This window comes from Astatotilapia calliptera, chromosome 16 (genome assembly GCF_900246225.1).
Source record: "Astatotilapia calliptera chromosome 16, fAstCal1.2, whole genome shotgun sequence".
In the NCBI taxonomy this organism is placed as follows: Eukaryota; Metazoa; Chordata; class Actinopteri; order Cichliformes; family Cichlidae; genus Astatotilapia; species Astatotilapia calliptera.
In genome coordinates this window covers 18,103,837-18,125,188 of record NC_039317.1, presented here as the reverse complement: position 1 = coordinate 18,125,188, position 21,352 = coordinate 18,103,837, and the positions used below count along the sequence as shown (strand labels likewise).

The 21,352-nt window shown below is 40.5% G+C and overlaps 2 protein-coding genes across 2 annotated transcripts in view; both read left to right on the top strand.

The window, feature by feature from the left end:
• LOC113007538 (multidrug resistance-associated protein 4-like) overlaps positions 1-21,352 on the top strand; it is an 87,969-nt gene that overhangs the window by 47,736 nt on the left and 18,881 nt on the right. The gene's annotated exons all lie outside the window — the stretch shown is intronic.
• Positions 14,809-17,085, top strand: sox21b (SRY-box transcription factor 21b). Its single transcript, XM_026144209.1, has 2 exons — positions 14,809-15,080; positions 15,253-17,085. Exon 2 carries the CDS (start codon positions 15,268-15,270, stop codon positions 16,012-16,014), a length of 747 nt encoding a protein of 248 aa, XP_025999994.1. The 5' UTR covers positions 14,809-15,080; positions 15,253-15,267; the 3' UTR covers positions 16,015-17,085.

The following is a 21,352-nucleotide window of genomic DNA, read 5'->3' as shown; positions in this document are numbered from 1 at the left end:
TTGATTAGTGTTTGTCAACTCCCCTTTCTCTTCATACTCCCCCGCCCACTTGCAATCCAGAAATTAATAAAGGAGACATAGCGACACTTTGGAGAGAAGCGCTTGCATCTCCAGCACCTGTTAAACAAATGCACTTAAGGCAGGAATCAAATTCCAGGCAGGTTTAAATTGGTGTAAAATCTTCATTTAGATGATGTCCCCAGGGCCTGCTTATTACTTGAGATTTATATAGCATTAGTTCTGCCTCGCAAATGTGGTGCACCATTCCACCTCAGTGAAATATGAAGAGGTTTGATAAAAAGCTACAACAGCTTCTCTCATTAAAAAAACCTAAACCCTTTAAAGATTCATTAATTTAACTTGTGGCACGCAGCTCTGACATGCAGAGTTCTGTGCTTGTGCCCTTGAGCGCAGAATGTTATACAGTGTGCGAGATGCTGCTGTGGCTCATCGGCGTAGGTCTTTAAGAACAGGGCGCGCTGATAAAGTAGGCTACCTGCAACACGAAATACACCTCGCTGCATTTCAGCGGTTCATTTTGAACCGTGTTCCGTTGCTGGAAGAAAGCTAAATCTAAAGAATTCCTGTAAGATTCTTTGCACCTGTTGTCTTTTGGAAATCTGCAGTTGGTTCCGCTTGGTATCATGTCATGTTGCTGAGAGTGGCACACATCGTAGTGAAGGCTGGAACCTGGAAGGAAGCGACGACAAAGGCATTTCATTTGGAGCAGTACCCCTATTGAGTATGTCTGTTTCATTCAGCAATCTGTTTTGTTCTCCATCTCTTTCAATTTGTTTACATTTGGCCCCTACTGGAGAGGGACAGTCTATTGATTTATTGTCCCTGTTTCCTGAGAGTGGCGTTAAGAGTGCACAAGGCCCCCCGTCCTCAGGCCCTGCTCTCGCATTGTGTCGCCTCGTTGCTGGCTTCTGTTACCGAGACAGGCCAGCGAAAGGCCCTACCCAAGCATCACAAGGACCTCACAAGGAAAAAAAAAGCCTCAGCCGCACGAAGGCCTGAGAGACAGCGCTGCACAATGTAGCTTCGTCTGAATAGCAAGCGCTGTGGGGATGTTTGCCGCCCACAGAGGGCTTTTTGTCATCCTCGGTTTTCACTGAAACTGTTTCAGTTTTTAGGTGAGATCTCTTTTAAATATTTTTATATTTACACAATTTTATTAGCATGCAATTATTTTATGTATATATATATATATGAAGGAGAGATATAAATGGCACTTTCCCCCCATTTTTTTCTTCTATCAGTGTGCTTCGCAATCATGTCCTGTGACATCTCTCTTTTTTGTGCGCGGATGCTTTTCCATGAAAAGCACCTGTCTGAAATTCTACAGAACAATTTATACGAGTGAAAAGAATCATTCCAGATGAAAGTTGAAAACGCTTTTGTAAAAATGGCCTTTCACCGGTCTCGCTTGAAGATAAACAATTTCCCATGAATATATGGCTGGGCCCGCTATCTATCACAAAAATCAGACTGTGTCCCATACTGAGCCTATTGTAGTCTATTAAAAGGAATCCTTCCCTGTGGCAACCATTTTGCAGGTTTCAAGTAGATAAATGCCTTCCAAGAGGGATAAGAATGCATTTCTACAAAACTGCATTAAAGAGTAATGTTTGTCAACTACTCCGATAAAAACTTCACAGTCACAATTCTTTTTAGAGGCTGCAAATGCATTGGGAATGTGTAAAGCTGATTGGTCTGGGGAGGCTGCCTACAGGTTAGCAGGCCTCATTTCCAATCTCTGACAGCAATATGTGTCGCCGTGCGCTTCATCCCGATTGCTCATGTTGAACACAAACCATGGTCACTCTATATATGGAAATCTCTGTCTTCAGGGCGAAAAAAAATTAAAAAGGTGAGATTGGCACTTTAACCTCCATGCCCCCCTGAAAATATGTTTTAGTCTGATACATTATACTACTGCGAATTATTTATCAAGAAGATACAAGCTTGATATTTCAAAAAAATAATGAGATGTTGAGGTGGCAGCTGGAATGTTCTGGTCCAGCGAGCAGCATCTATGAATCGGGGGAAATGAAGTAAATATGGCAGGCTGGGACACACCATGTGCTGAATGCGAAAGAGTGGAATGCGGTGTTTAGGTGGCAATGGCCCAAAACTTGAAATCTACCCTTTGAGGCTGCCTTCTCCAAGGAATAGTCATAGTTAATATTACGAATTCAGTGTTTTAAAAGAAATGCTCATATGAGGAATCGCCCATTAAAGCTCACTTCTCACCAAAATCAGATGTGTTAAGAAACGAAATTTTAATATCTGTTTCGTGAAGGTTTTTTTTCCTTTTTGTGTTTATCAGACAGCTCGAAAGACGAGTCTAGAACCTATCAGGCAAGAAAAAAAAAGAAGCAAGTGTCGTGCTAAGTTGAATTGAAAGAGCTCACCTGTCGAAACGCTGCGTTCAGAGAACAAGTCATCCGATTATTGCAGTTCATAAAGCGCGATTCAAGGGAGGGGGGATCCATTCATTCACTTTGAATACAGTTGAAGTGTGTTTCTCCGCAGATGAATGTCATTTGACAGGACAAAACAGAGAAAGTCTGTGTGTGTTACTGTGAATCCTGACAGCCCCTTGTGCTTTGATGAACGCTGCAATCAAGGTGAACCATGACTTGACGGATTCTTTTAAGGCTCAGCAACATGTTTTTCTCGATAAGCTATTCGAGCCCAAACAATGACGTTTAAAGCTCAGGTATGAGTTTAGAGAGAGCATTTTGCTCAAAAATCATTTATAAAATCATTCTCCGTGATCTCCGTGGTGTAAGATTGTTAATAAAATGTGAACTAGCTGAATATTAAGATAAGATTTGAGTCACAGTCAAGACACACGTCACACTTGTAACGAGTGTTTGAACTTGCTAACTAAATCAAATCAAATCAAATCACAAGAAAGAAAGTGTTTTATTTCAGCGCTCTCCCCCATCTCTTCTGCTCCCCGCCCCAAACTCTTGTCTTTGTTTTGAATTATTTCATCCTCTCAGAACATCCCGTTGCTTTTCAGGGCCCCTTTTGTTCTTGGTGAAGGGGTCTTTTATTTGGGAGAAATCTCCCATCTCAGACCAGCGCTTTGCCTTGATGCAGATCTTCATTAATCTCCAGGGCCACTGCGGGCTCTACAGCAGCCAGCCGTTTTGATGGGAATTGAATTTGATACCGTATTGTGGCTTGTATGGAAGCTAACAATGGGCTGTGTTCCTTCCTGTGTCTGTGCACAATCAGAGAGACCCAATTAAATAATTTGGTACAATAAAAGGGGAACAAAAGGATACCCAGGCATAAAGTGAGGGCTCCAACATTTGCATTCTACCTATTTCTGTATCATGTTAATTAATTCGCTTTGAAACCACGAAGGGAGGCACAATGGAAAAACAGTGCTACAACAGTTATATTCAGGTGACATGCTAAATCAACATTGTACAATAGGAAAATTCACTTCTTTCTTATTCATTTATTTTCACAAAAAGGTTCTATATTTGATCACTTGTGATATTTTGATATCGGAAATGTATTTTTTCACATGGCACTGCACATGTATATTTAATTTCCTACAATATACAATAAATTAGAAAAGGCTCTCCTCCGACTCAGATAAAAAACACAACTTTTGTTTAAATAGGATTATTTTGCATCTAAAATGCTCTTACCTGCTCTTAATTAACAACGTGTGAATTGTGCGATATATAACTGCTTTTGTTGATGGTAATATATCATATTCAATGAAGGGTAAATGAATTATCCACGAGTGGCCCCGTGATAAGGGGTGATGGGACCCATATGGAGCTGTCAGTGGACTGCTGGTGGGCTCTCCTAGCCCAGCCACTGTAATTGAAAGAAATGAGCCATGGAGCTGACACATTAGCAGTCTCCCCAGAGATGGACCACACAGTCCACGCACACACATGCACACACAAATGGACACACATACACTGGCTTACTTTTTATATATCATCTACACAGACTCTCCCTCCCTGGAAGTGTAACCCAGACAATGTCAGCCTAGTTGGCGCAGGGCAGTTGCCCTACTGTAACTGAGACAGGGTGTAAGATTGGGTAGGTCTCCGTCTGGGTTAAGGGGATAATGAGAAACTGCCCTGCAGTGAGTTAATCAGCTCATCGCTCTCCCAGCACTGCCATTTATTTGCTGTTTATTCCCCAGCACAGGGCCCCCAGGGGGAGGCCTGTCTGTGAGGCAGCACCTGCAGCTTCCCCGACGCTTGATTTAGTGCTGTAAATGCTGCTTGTGGGCCAGATTACGCTGGACAGTGATCAAACCCTATTTGCACTCTGATTAGACAAACTGCTCCCTGCACTGACCAGGCTGAAGCAATTCTCCTTTAGCAATTTTATATTGCTGCCCTGTGTAAAAATGATTAACACTGCCTGAATGAATGTGGCAGCACATTCACCACAGCCGTATTACTGCCCAGCCCTGATTCTGAACCGAGCATCTGCATTACTGCTAACCATCAGCCGACTGCTACAACAACATATCTGATATTTATCTGCTTAACCACACAAGTTTCACTGTTTTTGTATGATTAGGTGGGACTGGATTATTACCATCTCCTAATAGCTCTCAGATAATTACGGTATATATACATACATATCACATACTATTATAATTGTTATTAAATAGCAAACTGAGCGTGTATAATAAAATGACAGCTTTGTGAAATATACTTTATGTTTATGTTTTTATGGCTAATAAGAGAACAACAATGGAATTCTGAGGACATCAGCACACGCAAACACAGTATGCTTTGTAAGTGGTAATGATCATCACATGTTATTAGTGTTTTATTGTTGATAAATGATTTATTACTGCTCTCTGAGCCTGTCTTCTTTCATAGGCTGTCAAATTCTGCTCTTTCTTCGAAGTCGTCAGCATCTGAGAGACCTGCACAAGGTGTCCTTTAGTGTTATGGTGCAATGATGTGACCTGTCTCTCTCCCAGCTAGTTACATATCAACGTGTCATCAGGAACCTTTGGCTTCACGTTTTAAAGCACTTCCTAAACCTAAAAAAGACATTTTTGTGCCCAATTTTTTGAGTGCGTTAGGACACAGATTGCACCCCCTACCTGCCTACTAAGATCCTCTTTAGAATAAGTATTACATGCAGTTTCAGCTTTGCAAGAAAAAACAGTCAGATATTGCTCACAGTTGATTTCAAAACCAATTATCAATGAAGGCATATTAATAATTATAATTCCATTGTTTAACTACAAAATAGCTAATGACTAAAGTTTAGTTAACTATAAATTTAGCATCTGTTATCACTCATTTTAAACTGGTAATAAACTAAAATACCAGCCTAAGCCTAGAAAAAGCAGCATGTTCTGCTTTGGGTTATAAATAAACTTTGAAAAAAATTTAAATACAACTAATTAAAAAGAAGAGAAGTTGCTGTGAACCAATTGAGGCTATGCTCGTGTTGGTCAAGTTATATGAGTCATTATTTATGATATTTTTTATCATTCTTCCTACCCTCAATGTGTACATATGAGCACACATATGAACACATTCACATATGTGTGCACTTACTTCTAAGAACAGACAATACATCCTGTAACCTTCAAAGGTATTGTATAGAGAGAAGGTCTCCTATTCCTATTAGAATGGAAGGCACTCCACCTTGGTCATTGTACAGCATATTTTCATGCTTTAGTGCTGGACAAAGCCTGCTCTTTCCACCAAATGATCAGACCATCTTAAATGTTTACACAATGCACCTGAGACTGAATGGGAACCTGTGTAGTGCACTGGCAAGGTCTCATTCATTTCATTCTGTGCAGATGTCGTTTTCTGATCTGCTCTTTTTACCCTGATCCTCCCTCAGACTTTTTCCTCGTCGTCTTTCGTATTTATTGTATTACCATAACCCAACGCAAGACCCATTTAGGACTGTGCTTGAGCGAGTGGCAAGCGCACTGAGGCAAAGGGGTATTATTGTGAAGGAAATGTACAGTATAAACAGCTGAAAAGAATAGATTGCAATGCTCATAATGGAATCTGAAAGCTTTCATTTTTCCCCTCATTGTCTCTCCTTCCTTCTCTAAACAACCTTCCTCTTTCCAGCTATCGGAGCAAAGTTCTCCTCGAGAAAATGAAGTGCATTCATGCATCGTGAAAGAGGCTTTTAAGGTTGAGTACAGCTCAAACAAAAAGGAAGGTGAGCTACGGCTGGCCCGGGTATGACTCAATCTTTGTAACCTTGCTGTGCATAATTTAAGAATCGTGATGAAATGAATGGAGCTGGCTATGAAGCGCATCCATCCCACAATGCTGGGAGTCTTATTGGTATTCATTAGCACTTTTTGTCTGGGTTGCTTAAGTGACACAAGATGTTGTACGTTTTGTGGAAATTTTCTACATAATTAAACTCGAGCATTCAAAGCTGCTGATAGATTTCAACTGGCGAACAAACCGAGGTAGAACCAACGCTGTGTATGTTTTATTTCTTTTTTCCAAAGACATCTTTCTTAAAAATAATCTCATTGTGCTTTTATTGATTTGGAATGCCAAACTGATATACATCTTAAAGATTAATGTATGCTTACGATAAGATACAAAGAGCATTTTTTCCCTTAGCTGTCAAGCTCCCTCCCATTGCTCCTGGGCCCTTTCTCTCTTCATTTTGCTAACTGGTGCTCAAAGCTTCTCCTCCGCTGACCAAGCATCAGCTTCCCCACGCTGATAAATGGGCTTCTTTGAATTGATGGCAGGCTGGAGGAAAAAGAGATAATCCTAGATAATGTGGACACAGTTTTCATTTCTTGTCACCCAATTAAACTGCAATTATCCCACTCGCAGGAGAGGAGAAAAGTGGAAAGAATGGCTAAAGAATGGGTAAGCAAGGCTCCCTGGGACACTTTCTACCAGACACATTAGCCCAGATTTGCTCCATTCTGATAAAAGAAACCCATTTCTTGCACTTGGCAGTGCGCAGTGAGTGGCAAACCAGCTGCAACCTGGGGTTTAGAAAAGAATGCCTGTATAATGTTTGTGCCATGCCTCAAAGTGGTTGAGAAGAAACAGATCAGAACATATACAGGTTGTTGCCACATTAAAGCAGCGTGGCGTTTGTGTGGCGCTACATGTGTCTTTAGCTGCAGACACCAAGGTTTTATCCCTCAACAGCCCATATGGAGTTTATATATTGTTATTATGCTAATGTACGAGACACATTGTCAAAAGGGACAAAAGTGTGCATTTCGTGAAACCTTTGTCATGGCTGACCAATGCAAGAACCCTGGAGTTGACTACACAGGGGTTCAAAAACCTTCAAACAGTCTTTCAACATATCCAAAAGTGCTTTAACCGAGAGCTTGTGTGCACCCACTGTTCCCGCAAGAATCGACCGCTGCTTTTAAAAAAGGGACGCTTCCTCTGTGAATTGTTTGCCTCCAGATGAATCGAGGCTGGGTGAAACTCTCCCCTGGCACAAAATCTAAGAAGTAAATGAATGTCTTTTGTAATTACTGTTCCTCTTAGTAATTATCACACAGGACAATTTATGGATTAACATATTGATTTCACTTGACCCTTGGCAAGGCTTAATTTGAGCAGAGAGGTTACTTTCGGCTTGTGCTGCCAAACGCAAACACCCCTGAGGGCCCCTGGTGGAGCTTTGCTCTTTAGGCATGTCACATCATCTTTAGCAAACATCCCAAAGGGACGATGATCTGACTCTCGCAGGGTCCCACTCTTTGGTTCTGGTATCTCACTTTATTTATTTTAGCCAAACATTTAAAAAGAAAAAAGAAAAAGGAAAAAAAGCACAAGTGAAAAACTAAGAGGAGCATTGGTAAGAGTAATTCATTAATCTTCATGCAGGCGATTAGCTGCTTTGAAGTCTTTGATTTTGAAAAGCCACGTTCCTTGCTTTACTATCCCTCCCTCACAGGCTGTTTAGATAAACATTGGAAATAAACAGATTAGTTAAAATCATTAGGCAAACATCTTAACACGCTAACACAGGCTGTCTGCTTTGGATTGCTGATAAGTGGAAGCCCTTCTGCAGTGGCATCGAATGATGCTGTCGCGTGCGCTGCGTGCGCTGGATCGGCGCTGTGGCGGCGGTGCGTTGCTGATTATGGAGAGGGGAGAATACTCTGTCAAAATATGATCAATATTTCCTATAAGTGCCTCCGCTGCTCTGCATGAGTAATGGCCTGATTAAGCGTGCAGCACGAGAGAGGCTAGTGTGAATGCAGCCTCTCCACTGCTGTGTCCATCAAATAATGAGATCACCTGAGACAGCCACTGTCACACACACACACACACACACTGAACAGAACATGCTGACGGGACACTTACCCTCTCATTGATCATACTGTCATTCAAGCCAGTGCTTAGGAAGAACACGTGCACACAGATGACTTTTGCACACACAGACACACGCACAAACATATTTGGAAACAAACAAACAAACAAAAAAACTGCGCAGGTATCGCTAATCTTTCCATGTGTTTTGTGTCTGGAACAAACGGCTCTTACTGCAGTTGCTCGAATGGCCACATGACAACACCTCTACAAAGTGCTCACCGAGAGAGAAAGAGATGCGATGTTCAGCCGCAACACTGAGCCATCTGCAGGAAGTTGGTTTCACTCTCGTGAAAAGTGGGACTCCTTTTTCTCTCTCAGTGACACGGTTATTATCTTGGTCACTTAATCTCCTCAAATAAGATTGATTTCTCCTTTCAAGCTGTGTTAGAGTGCCTCTGTCAGAAGGCGCTCGAGCCATGGGAACCATAGAGTTCCAGTGCATCCTCACAATATTCCCATTTGATGGAGGTCACAGTCACCCTGCCTGTTTCTTTGACGTAACGATGAGTCGACGCACAAAGGCTCTTTCTTTGTTACAAGTGATGGAGAAAGGCACGGCTATGTGCACAATACGCGACAGGAAAGGATGCAGCGCTTTGAGCGTGTCATACAAATGCAAACAGGCACTCTGAAACTGACAGCTAATTATATACAAAGATAATAATCACCAAACTGTCAGTAATGTGATCACAAAAGAAGGAAAAGAAAAACTTTTGCTACGTATTTCTCTCACATTAATGGGTAGTTTAGGGGTAATTAAGGTGTAGATCCAAAATGGAAGTAACATCAAGAATTTAGTTAGTGCTACAAATGTTTGGGTGATTGAGAATCCTCAAAAATTCTTATACATATATAATATATTTAACTCTTACATTCGCCAGAATATATATTCATTCACAGCACTGTTTGGTCTCTGTCAAGGTCAGTCTTCTGCTCAAGCTTAGTTAAGTCATCTGCTTTTGTTTTTTTCTCTCTTTGGGTTATTTTTACTTATTCTACCTTTCATAAATGACTTTTAGTGGGAATTTTCGAGTATAATGACGTATAGAAAAGGGTAAAAAAAATAAATCACAGAAGGTCATTTTTAATAGGCAACCTGTGAACACTTTGAACAGTTTCGCAGTTTGATGTGATCACATTTAACTTTCGCTTTTCTTCTTTACAGACCCGCGTGTAAAAAAGCATTTAAAAGTATACATAAATCTTGACCTTTGACTTTTCACAGTTTTTACCTTTTGTTTATTCAGTTCAGATGAGCACAAATCAATAGATTCATTCTTTGCATCCCATTCAGAACATCAAGCAAGGTGGTTCATCAAGTCAAAGGTAATTAATAAGCTGGACTCAATAAGCTGCCAACTTTTACGCGAGTGTCTTTGACACTGTGTGTGGTGTTAAAGATGAACGAGTCACCTTTTGGAATTTTTTTTTCTTTTCCTCCCTCTGAAGGACGATGGGGCACTAGAAAAGCCCAAATAGCATGATACTGCGCTGCCACGGGTTCAAGGAGATTGGATCTCTTATTGTTTGCAGAGTGGCCTCAATTCAGCTCGGACATAAAGAGCGAGAGACTAGGAGAGGACTGAGAGAGCGCAGTCTTTGTGGGGCTGAAGGAAAAGGGTGGATAAAAAATTGCCTTGGTGCATCAGTTTTCTCTGATCCCAATTGGAACTATACGTGTATCTGAGAGATGAGCTATCTGTGGTGGGCTGTGCCACAAGCAGGCCTTTTCTTCCCTCTGTCTCTATGATGAGTTAGCAGGACCTGGAGTGATAAAGCTGATAGAAGGGCTGCTATCAGGTGGCAGTCTGGGTAATTACAACTCTCTATTTGGGGCTTTGCAGCGATGCTGTGGCGATAAGGGGAATATAATAAGGAAGAAAGGCCAGTGATAATGTATCCGCTAAATGGTTCAAAATAGTCTATCATTGGAAAAGTCATCTCATAGCCCCGAGGTAAGCAAATATCTTTGGATATGAACCACGGGGCTCTGCCATAGAGAATACGTGGCAGGTTTAAGCTAAACATATACCCTGCGGGTGGGTGGCAGCAATCGCAGTTCAAAAATCTGACTTTTCACAAACGGTTGGATCGGCCGTTTTCTTTTTAATGATCCAGGAAGTCATTTGATTGCCGCTGCTATTTTGTTTGCCCCTCGGGGTGTGGAGATATTCTGCAGTGTGAGATTACATATAATACTTTGACAAGCGGCGGTTTAAAGATGAAGGTCTTATCAGCCTGGCGGACTCCACATGCTTCTGTGTAGCCATTCTCCTTCCATAATGTGCTTTCAAAGTTTGTTGTAACTGTCAGTTGAGGTCCTCGAAGATTGAACTGACAATCACTCCCCGTTTTTCTTCCCTCTTTACCATCATTCAAGCTTTCACACACACACACACACACACACACTCTTGCGCACACACTCTCGCTCAGTCCTCAGGGCCATTTTGCCTGTTCAAGTCCCCAGTCTTTAATTTGTGTTCTATCTTGTATGGCTTTTTTATTGTGAATCACAGATTCCCTCACCAGGGATCATGACCACTATCAATAGTATTTTCACTAATGTGATTAAGTTAATACTGTGCTCTATGAGGGGATTATTTCTCAATTCCTCTTGATATGCGTAATATTTAGGTTGTGGTTGAGTAAATATTTTGGTTCTTCACCAAAATAATTCCCACTGAGACAAAGACACAAAATTCTGCCCTAAGGAGCAATAAAGACTGTATAATTAGAATGATTAAAGAACTGCACAACTAATTTGGCACTTATTGAATATATTTTGAGAACACAACCTTCAAAATAGGTCACATTTTCAAACCACAAAAAAATATTAACTTTATATTCACATTAATTATGCATTTATTCAGACATTCTGCGTGTGACTCATTTGAGGTGATGCTGAAGTCGGCATTGTCTCTTTACCAATCCTGTCATTATGTTGCCTTGCACTTAAGCATGTTTTCTACGTATTGTAAACGCTGTAAAGGAACCTCATTAGACAAAATGACTTCTAATCTAAACGCAATCACCTTTAAATAGTAATCAATGGGATCACTTTCAGCACTAAACTGTTTGTCATTAACACTTTATCAAAGGCTCACTTGAGATAAGACTCTGCGGCTAATGGCGTGCGATAGTGACAAATTGACTTTCAATGCTCTCCACATCACGGGGAAAACACTTTTGTCCTTCGCTGTATGTCACATTTATGCCTTAAAATTTGGGATTTTGTTGTCCTGTTTTCTTTTAGCGAGTGATTAGCAAAAAATGTGCAAAAATGATGAAGCGAGTTAACTGAAAATATCCAGTAATTATGTGTGTAACAGAATTATATTTCTCCATCCTTAAAGCGCCGCTTTTATGATAGCTATCGCGCTTTTAAATAGGTTTTAGCTAAATTAATGAAATATTTGGATCCTGATTTGTGCTCTTTATCTGCACACTTAAATCCTTAATCTGAAAATCATCTGTAAAAAAAACCCCCAAAAGTGGAGCAGTTGTCATGAGCGTGTAGGGGTAAATAAAGATCATCTCAGCACAGTCGAAATGACTACCTTTCGCTGTGGAGGTGTACGCTTCTCTCTTGGCTCGGTCTGCATGAAGCAGCCACGGCGGCAAAAAAAGGAAGGGGAAGATCCAGGCAGAGCTGTGATCAGACAAGCAGAAAGAAACCACATCAGGTACACAATCAGGAACCCTCCCTCTCCCTTTCTACAAACCTCCCCGATAATGAGCAAACTTTCATGTGACAGTAAATACTCCCCACTCTGGGGTTTGAAGTGGCAAACAGAAGATATTGTTGTTTACCCTCGCTTTTTCTCCCCCCAGTCAAAGGAAAGCCATCAGATAGCAAGAGGTCAACTTGTGTTCCCTTGAAATCAATTTATTTTAAAGACCCGATTCCCCCTCCTTCCAGCTCCAATGGGAGAATAACAGTAAACACTTTGAAAAGTGGGAGGAGGTGAAGTGCACATCCTACAATATTCTTTATAGATGAGGGCTTTTTATGCAAACTGGGATTATCCAGGGATCCTCATCAAGTCTCTCCCCACAATTTGTTGTGCTTTCTCACAGACTTAGTGGAGTGTTGAGCAGAATAAACTGTTTGTCGCTATCGTGGAGATTCTTGCACCTCCAGGGGGTCCTATTTCAGAGTGATGGCTTTAGCACTTTAGAGTGAACTGTGCGCGATCTCCCAGGGTAGGAAAATGTCCCCATGGGCTTGTTGTTGCTGCTGTCTGCCTTCTATTTGCATGATATTTTTCTATTCACTCTTATCATCAATGTGCTGTGAGGTGGGAGTGCTGGCTCCGTCTCAGAGGCTGGACCCAGGCTTTATCGGCAGGTAATTCTCCCACTCTCACTAACTCATGTTGAATTATTTAAGTGTTCCTTCTAGGACCCAAGCAGAGGTTAAAAAAAAGAAGAAGAAGCAGGGGGGGAACACAGACTGGAGTGTTTACTGTTGTTGTTATATTATTATTATTATTATTATTTTAGATATGAATTCCATTACAAATTGAATAAATTAATGTTGTATCAGTCTACAATATAATAAGCTCTTCTTTCAAACAGATAAAACAAATCCTGACATTTTTTTCTGAGCACACAACCTCCTTGGTGGCTGTACCTGCCCCGTTAAAGCAGGCCTCAAATCCGCAATATACATCATTAAAACAGAGGCCATAATTTATATATTTCCATGCAGTCAAATAACCCTAACAATAAAAGAGAACAGCAATGAGAAATTCATATAAATAAGTAAATAAGAAATCTCGAGGGGCCCAGTGACAGCAAGCATGTGTGCACATACTTACCTCTGCACGTCTAGAACTCCCAGCGAGAACTTTCCACTCGGGCTTCTACGTACAGTTTATAGAAATGTTTGCACTTTGGTGTCACGAGAGGTTTACGCTCCTGTGGAGTGAGCGCGTGCAGCGCTTCGTTGCGGGAACGTTATCGAGGTGAATGACACGCGAACAAAAAAAAGGGGCGCGCGGTGCTGAGAGATGCTGCCAGCCAGCTTATAAGCAGCAGGTTTGTCTCTCATCTGGTCCCCGTTTCCGGCGCGGATCATCTTCACCTTGTCAGGTTTCGTACCTGAAACAAAAGAGCGATGCCTCAGTGAGCGTCTTCTCTCCGCGGTAATAAAACAACGCTAATCCTTGTAAAAAGAAATGTGAATAAGAAAAAAAAAAATCCTCATCTTCACTTTGGGTCTTTACTGATAACTTTCAATAATTTCCCGACATCATCATCATCATCATCATCATAATCATAATAATAATAATAATAATAATAATAATAATAATAATAATAATAATAATAATAATAATTCCACATTCTATATTGTGTAACTGGAGATTAAGCTGAACCGTTAAAAAAGGACAACACTAAGGTGAATTGAATTAAACTTCCGTTTATATCCTCATTTAAACGCTCGACCTACAGCCTAATTCCTCATTTATAATATTGTTCGATGCCGCTCTTCTATTTCCTTTTTTGTACACACACATACATATGTATATAATTATGTGCAACAGAGAAGGTGCCAGAACAAGCCACTTAAACCTACAATTTGCTCAACAGGTCCTGCAGATAGCTGTAATTGCTTAGTTGAATATTCGACAACCTAATTTCAGTTGTTGATTCGCTGCCCTTGGGAAAGTCCTTTGAAGTGAAAGTGAAAAGGGGGATTTCAGGAAAGTAATTAATTTTCACCAAGCGCGATTAGAAACACTTCAGACCTCCTCAACATTTGCTTATTTACCACAAATACCGCAATATCAGAAAATTAAAGAAGACATTCTTTAGCTCTCGTGTCGTCTTGTGCTCGCGCTACTTTTTTTTGTTTTGTTTGAATGGCATTGCCACCCAAGGGGAAAGAGGGAAGGGGAAAGGGACAGCACACGGAGTCACCGGTGAGGACGAAAGGTGAGAAAGTGGAGTGAGCTGGTTTGATTTGTCAAACGCACACATGAAACTGAGAGGAAGTGTCTACTGATACCTTTTAAATCAGTGAAAGCACGCGAGTTGTTGTTTTTTTTAACTATCTGATTTCAGAAATTCAATACAAGGTGAGAGTAAACGTCAACGAACATCTGTCTGCAGTCGCTTTCCACCCTAAACCTGACAGCATTATTAATTTTCACATGTGCTGCCGTCCTCAGGTATTTCAGGTACATCTCTTAAGTAGCCTACTTTTTCTTTAAAAAACTAAACACAAAGTTCTCATTAGAATAAAGCTGTTGGGATGAAAAGATGAAACTACTGACCTTTAACACCGAGGACACACAGTTCTCATATAATACATAAAGATGTAAATACGAGATGCGTATAACCTTTAAAATCAGGGTAGAATAAAAAAAAGAAAAGAAAAAAAAACTGTCCAGCAGTCGTCTGCGTGATCGCTGCAAGTGCGCATGCGCTAGCAGCACTTTCACTACCTGCCGCACAACCCCTGTATTTCACATGGGGCAGGCGGGAGTTACCATTCACTTGCGTGTATGCTGCTGCTGAGTGCTGGTTGACAGTCTCAGGCGACAAGAGGAAAGCAAGGCACAGTTTTTCTTTTGCTTCATCTTCTTCATCTTTACCAACGCCGTACCACTGCTGGATGGAACCATGAAGCAGGAAACACTGGAGCACTCTTAAGGACGCTGCCGTTTGTACTTTTCGCATGATAATCACCGGGGAGATGAAGAACTGAAGTGTTAAGTAAGTAAGCAAATGTACGAGCTGCAGTCTAAGTGAATCTTCATTTTAATGTCGTCCTGCTGACGCTGTCTGAATAAGCTGCTCTTTATAAAGTGCGTTTTGTTTTTTCTGTACTTAACTTGGAAGTTATCTATACTTTGTTTGATTTTTGTGCAATATTTTGCTTTCAGAGACAGTTTGTGCCAACATGTCTAAACCGATGGATCACGTTAAACGTCCGATGAATGCTTTCATGGTTTGGTCCAGAGCCCAGCGCAGAAAAATGGCTCAGGAGAACCCTAAAATGCACAACTCCGAGATCAGCAAGAGACTGGGAGCGGAGTGGAAACTTCTCACCGAGTCTGAGAAAAGGCCATTCATCGACGAAGCCAAACGGCTGAGAGCGATGCACATGAAGGAACACCCAGACTATAAATACAGACCGAGGCGGAAGCCCAAGACTCTGATGAAAAAAGACAAGTTTTCTTTCCCCGTGCCCTATAATCTCGGGGAGCACGACGCACTCAAAGTTAACGGGCTTTCCACTGGAGCACTTTCCGAGTCTATCATTGGGAACCCCGATAAGGCGGCAGCAGCTGCTGCGGCTGCGGCGGCCAGGGTATTCTTCAACCCCTCCATGTCCACGAACCCCTACTCATTTTTCGACCTGGGATCCAAGATGACCGAGCTTTCCCCACCTTCGTTTCCGTACGCTTCTCCTTTGGGTTACCCGCCGGGAGGCGCTACGGCTTTCACCGGGACTGGCAGTGTAGGTGGCGGGACGCACGCCCACACTCACTCACATCCGTCCCCGGGAAACCCAGGCTACATGATCCCGTGTAACTGTACGGCCTGGCCCTCAGCAGGACTCCAACCACCCTTAGCATACATTCTGCTCCCCGGGATGGGAAAACCTCAACTTGAACCGTACCCTGCATATGCTGCGGCATTATGATAGGCCCACTTTGGACATCTGAGAAAATGAAATGTGAAATCAAAACAAACAGAAAAAAAGCTATTCACGCAAGAGTTTTATTGTGCATGCACAAACCTGTACATGTGATGAAGTGCTCGTCGTCTCAGATATCACATGTGTATGTATATTGATTAATGCCTTTATCTAAGGTAATGCTTATTTAGAGAACTCTCTAATCTATTATTACCAAGCCATCACTTCACACAGCCACAAGGAAAAGGACTAAAAAGATGGCACACATGCACACAGTTGAGAGAGAGGTATAAAAGCAGTTTCCCCTTGTGAAAACTCATTTTTAAGGGTGTCCTGATCGATTTCTATCTTTTGCACCTGCCTGACTAACCAGTTTGGAATCAAGGGCAGCATATACAATGACCATGTTAAGGATCAAGGCATTTCCTCGCAAATAAGTTGCCGGAGGTTATAATTCACGGGTTAAGGGGAGTTGTTACAGCACTGTAAATGTGTACAGATAAAAATGACTTTAGTTTATTTGCCGTTATAGGCTTAGTGTTTGAGATAGGGCCAGGAAGCTACGTATTTCACTAGAAACCCGGTGTATATTTTGAGTTTTTAAACCGTTTTATAGATGTCTGTACTATTTATTGTTTAGTGGAATCTATGGTGAACCAGACGATTTTTAAAAAAAAAAAGTGAATGAGGCTAGTTCTGTATTATTTGCACATGAAACGTAGAGGATGTAATTTATTTTGAAGGTGATATTCAGTTTTAATGCTTTATAACTTTCGGGGTTTGATTCACCAAACCCCATTTTCTTTCTCTTGAAAAAAAAGTTCAGATTTGAAGATGCAGAAGAAGATTAAAAAAAGTTGCAGATGGAAGTTTATTTAGTGGGTTTATAATTTCCTGGATTCACCATTCTCCCACTCCTCGTATCATGTGCAGAAAAAAAAAGACGTTTTTAACTAACTCTTATGGAATTTGTATGTTTTGTGTTTTCTTTAACCTCCGTTATGTACTTCAAACTATTGCTACTGTTCACTTGTTCAGCAAAGGACTACAATAAAGCGTATTCGGATTAAACGGAAGGGAATCGCGGCTGTAGTTCTTGATGAGATGAACAAGATTGTTATCTTTTCTTTTTCCTGCTCTTGCTCCTCAGTCCAGGTGAAGTGTAAGGTATCCTCCAAAGGCCGCTTTTGTCCGCGCATTGAATGGCATTACTAGGGGGGGAAATCTAAATCAGCCCATTGTTATCAAGAGCCAAAACCTTATTTATCACAATTTTAATCGTGAATAGGAAGGAAGATAAAACTGTGTGGTACTCTGAGCTTTCTTTTTCCCAAGGAGAAAGAAAGAAAAAAAGGAGAGAGCTGCTTTAAGGCTGCAGAACAAACACGTCTTTTATGCTCTAAATCAGCCTGAGCTGCGCGCTCTAAGGTAAAAAAAAAAAAAAAACTCCAAACAGCAATAGCAATTAATACAAATTAAAAGAACAATAACTTAAATTTTAAAGACAAATAAATGCTTATCACCCGATTTAAGGAGTGTGCAGTCACGTGTGCGCGTACACCTGCGTGCGTAAAACAGGTGTGTATGTGCGTTACCGCGCACGTAGTTTTTTTTTTTTTTTTTTTAAAGTAAAATGCGTAATTTAAGCAAAGCGCTTCTACCAGACTACACTAAGAGATTAATTCATAAGGATCAGAGCGATTATGCAAAACTAATTTGGACAGTCCAGGGATAATTATCTCCGTCACGGTTAATTAAACCCTTTCACCGCTATGTTCTCCATTGTAACACCTCGATCTCTCCTTTTTACGGAACTTCCTTCTTGGCCTCGAAAACAGCGCGTTGTGTTTAGTTCACAGTAGAAAAGCGCAGAGCGGAAAAAAAATGTGTACTTTTTGACACCGGAATTTGAAGCTTTCCTCCAGGTTAGGCCTCTTTTTTTAAAGAAAAAAAAAAGAACTCCTCGTTCTTTTTCATTTTGTAATGAGATATTTCTGAATGACGTGTCACGAACGACAAAGCGTATTTTTTGGAGGTGTCATAAAAGGGCAAAACTGTCGGATCAAAACAGAGATCGTCCCGGAGGCTGTGAAAGAATCCGCATTGCGAGTTCAGCGACCATTTCTTTCTCTTTCTTTGACCCTTTTTTATTATATTTTTTTTTTCTTGAGCAAAAGAGGAAGAAAGCTGAAAGAACTTTTTTCCAACTCTGGGAGCGTTTAGACGGTCGAGGAGGTTTTGTCTGGGAACAAAACGTGGGTTGGGAGGTTTTGTGAGAGTGTTGTTTGTTGAAGTGGAGCTCAGCAAAAGCGGCTGCTTTCCCTCATTGTGATGAAAGCAATCAGTGGTATTTGGAAAACTGTTAGCATTGTGCACTTCTTCTGTGTCCATTGTGGAGGATTTCTTTTCACAAGGTTTTTTTTCAGTCGATCCAGCTGGCCGGAGTGAATAGCAGTGCAATGTGTACACGCTTTGTCCCTCCAAGCCCTTCAAGTAGCCCACATTGAATAGAGTGAGTTGACACTGCATGACAGTGAAACAACATAATAAAAAATACATGAGCGCATGAATAGAAGCAGGCGCATAAATAAATAAAATGGGTGGCCAAAACTGGATAAACTGAATGACAAAACGGTGAAAGGGGAACAAAAAGATATTTAACACGCTAGATTAGCATTAGAATGCAATCTACAAGCCAGAACAATTGATGAATAGGTTTACCGGCCAAGAAAGAAATGGACTAAATGCCTTTTGAATAGATAGCCTATGTTTTTTCTGACTAAGAGGGGAACTCAATGGGAAAGGTGGAGATATAACTATGGAACAAAAGTGGGAGAAAACTTTTTTTTCTCCCACTATAAAATGTTGATTTTCTTGCAGGAAAACCAGGAGAAATAAAATCAGATTCTGGCGACATAATATATAGTTGGAATAATTTGGGGATGATTAAAAGTCTAAATACTTGGATATATAACCAAGCTAAACTGACAGACTTATTAGGGGTAATTCTTCCAGGTTCTCCTGACTTTTGATCCTTATCCTTAGTTTTGCAATTGCAATTAAGAGAGATCCTTTTTTTCAGTAGGTGAACTTTTCTCATTACACTTTTTCTCTGTCTGAAAAAAGTTAAATCTGGCCACAGAAAGAGCTGCATGATAAGCATATGATGTAATCAAAATGTAAAAAAATAAAAAAATTTGAAGGTGCTAATCATTGTGAGCAACTGTTAAAAAACACTGGGGGAATTCAAAGGGTTGTTCAGATTAAATAAAGATTAAATAACTCTTTTATCTAAACCGAAAGTAGTGCAAGTAGCAGCCCTCCGTCAGGTACAGTGCCTTTTGTTGGCATCAAGGGAGGGAGGCATAGAAAGCATTTATGTCTATTTGATATATCTGAAGTGTGTACATGAGATAAGGACTTCTCTTTCTAAAGAGCAGGTTGTAAATTAATTTTTGACTTCATTGATGTCTGTTAAACTCTGAGCAAAACTGGCAGCGGGGATCTGACATGACAAGTGCTTTTAGCTAAAGTGTTATTCATAGAAATTAATAGTCTAATATTCAGAGAACACTCAAAAAATTAATAAAATATTTTAAATTCAACCAAATTAAATAGACTTCTTTTTTTATTTAAACTGTAACTAGTTAAAGAATATTTTTTAATAGGAAAAAAATGGCAAAAACTGAAATGAATGTTTTCATTGAAAAAGAATATCCAGACAATACATGCCTTGGTATTTTACTCTAGATATTGACAGTCAATACAAAGGTTTCTACATAAGATTTAAAGCCATGGCTGCCTTGTGTTTTCATAAGCCCCCGCCTGATGCCCTGATATCATTATGTCTTAGTGTTAAACCCTTTATGTGCCTGTAAGACATTTGTAGAAGTGAGATTAGGCAAATTAACATACATATGTATCACCAGTTCAGCCATGTTGACCTTAGAGGGATCTACAATGGTTTCCTCATCTCTAATTCGCCAAGGGCTGCCCCACAAGCAAGTGGATTATCACCTGGCTTCAATGGCCTGAGATGGATCATTTTAGTATTTCTTCTGACATGAATAATACATCAATATCATCTGTTTGAGGATATTTTCTCAATTTGTTTGCAGGAGTGTGCTTCTTGCTCACCTGGTTGTCATAGCATGTGTGTAATGCTGGGAGATATACAGCCAGTGCTGGCTTCTCCGCGAGGAACCTCAAAGAGTCTGATCACTGAGTTCTCCATCTCATTTTAGGCAAATCAAAGTGTGAAAAGTCTCTCCTGAAGCAATATCTCCATCATCAGGCTGGGTCAAGAATGTTTATGGAGGCTGTGTGCCATATTACCTGTAATCTCCAGAGTATGAACTGCTGTATTTCTTACTTCTCTATGCTCCCAGGAGGGGGAAAAAATGCCAAAATTATCTTGCATTGCACCTTTTCCGCAACACTTCAACATGGCAAATCAAAGCCTCAAAACCATACATGTCACTGTGCCCAAGGTCACTAAGAGAAATGAGAAATCTCTGTGTACTGTACAGTCCATCCCTATAAACATGGCACACAGCCTCTGAAGTCTGACTCTGCCTTTAAGAAGTCCAAGTTTGTTTAATAGTACATAATGCAATAAGTAGATGGACCCGTGCTGGAGTTCAGAGAGGGGATGCTTGAATAAGGTTGGGGGCAAATGGGTGCATGCAGGAGGGGTGCTGGTTGAGGTGATTGTGAGTTTTGCAGGTGAGATGAGTAACCTGCACTTAGAGTCTGTACAGTCTTTAGCAGCAAAATCGTAACCCCACTTTATTTATTTCGGTTTGTTGGCATACATTTTAGTGCATCTTTTACATCGGTAAATTTTTATAATTGGAGAATCTTGAAAATAAAACTTGAACGCTTTTCTGTATGAAAACATTTCCGCCTCATATTGACAGGAAAAAATAAAAAAAATGTGATCCTGCAGATTATTTAACTGTAATATTTCGAGGCTTTGTAACAGCTCAAACAAATTCATTTGCTTAATGCACAAATTTTATATTTGAAGAATTTATTTCAGGAAATAAAAAGTTAGTTGTATTCAGGGTCCTCAAATAACTCAAATAGTATTGTTTATTGTGAAGGGTTTCCATATGTTCCGTATCGGCTCTCCTTTTGCACCACTACTCTTCTCAAACCTTAAATGGGTGTAAACGTAAAAATAGTCCGTGTTATATTTTAATCTTGATTGTATAAGGAGTCTGCCACTGAGGCAAGCATGAGAATATAATATATGAATTAGATTAGTAAGTAGATGACTATAGAGGAGCACACCTTTAACAATAAATTCTCAAAACTGTACAAAATTAAAGAAATATTTTAG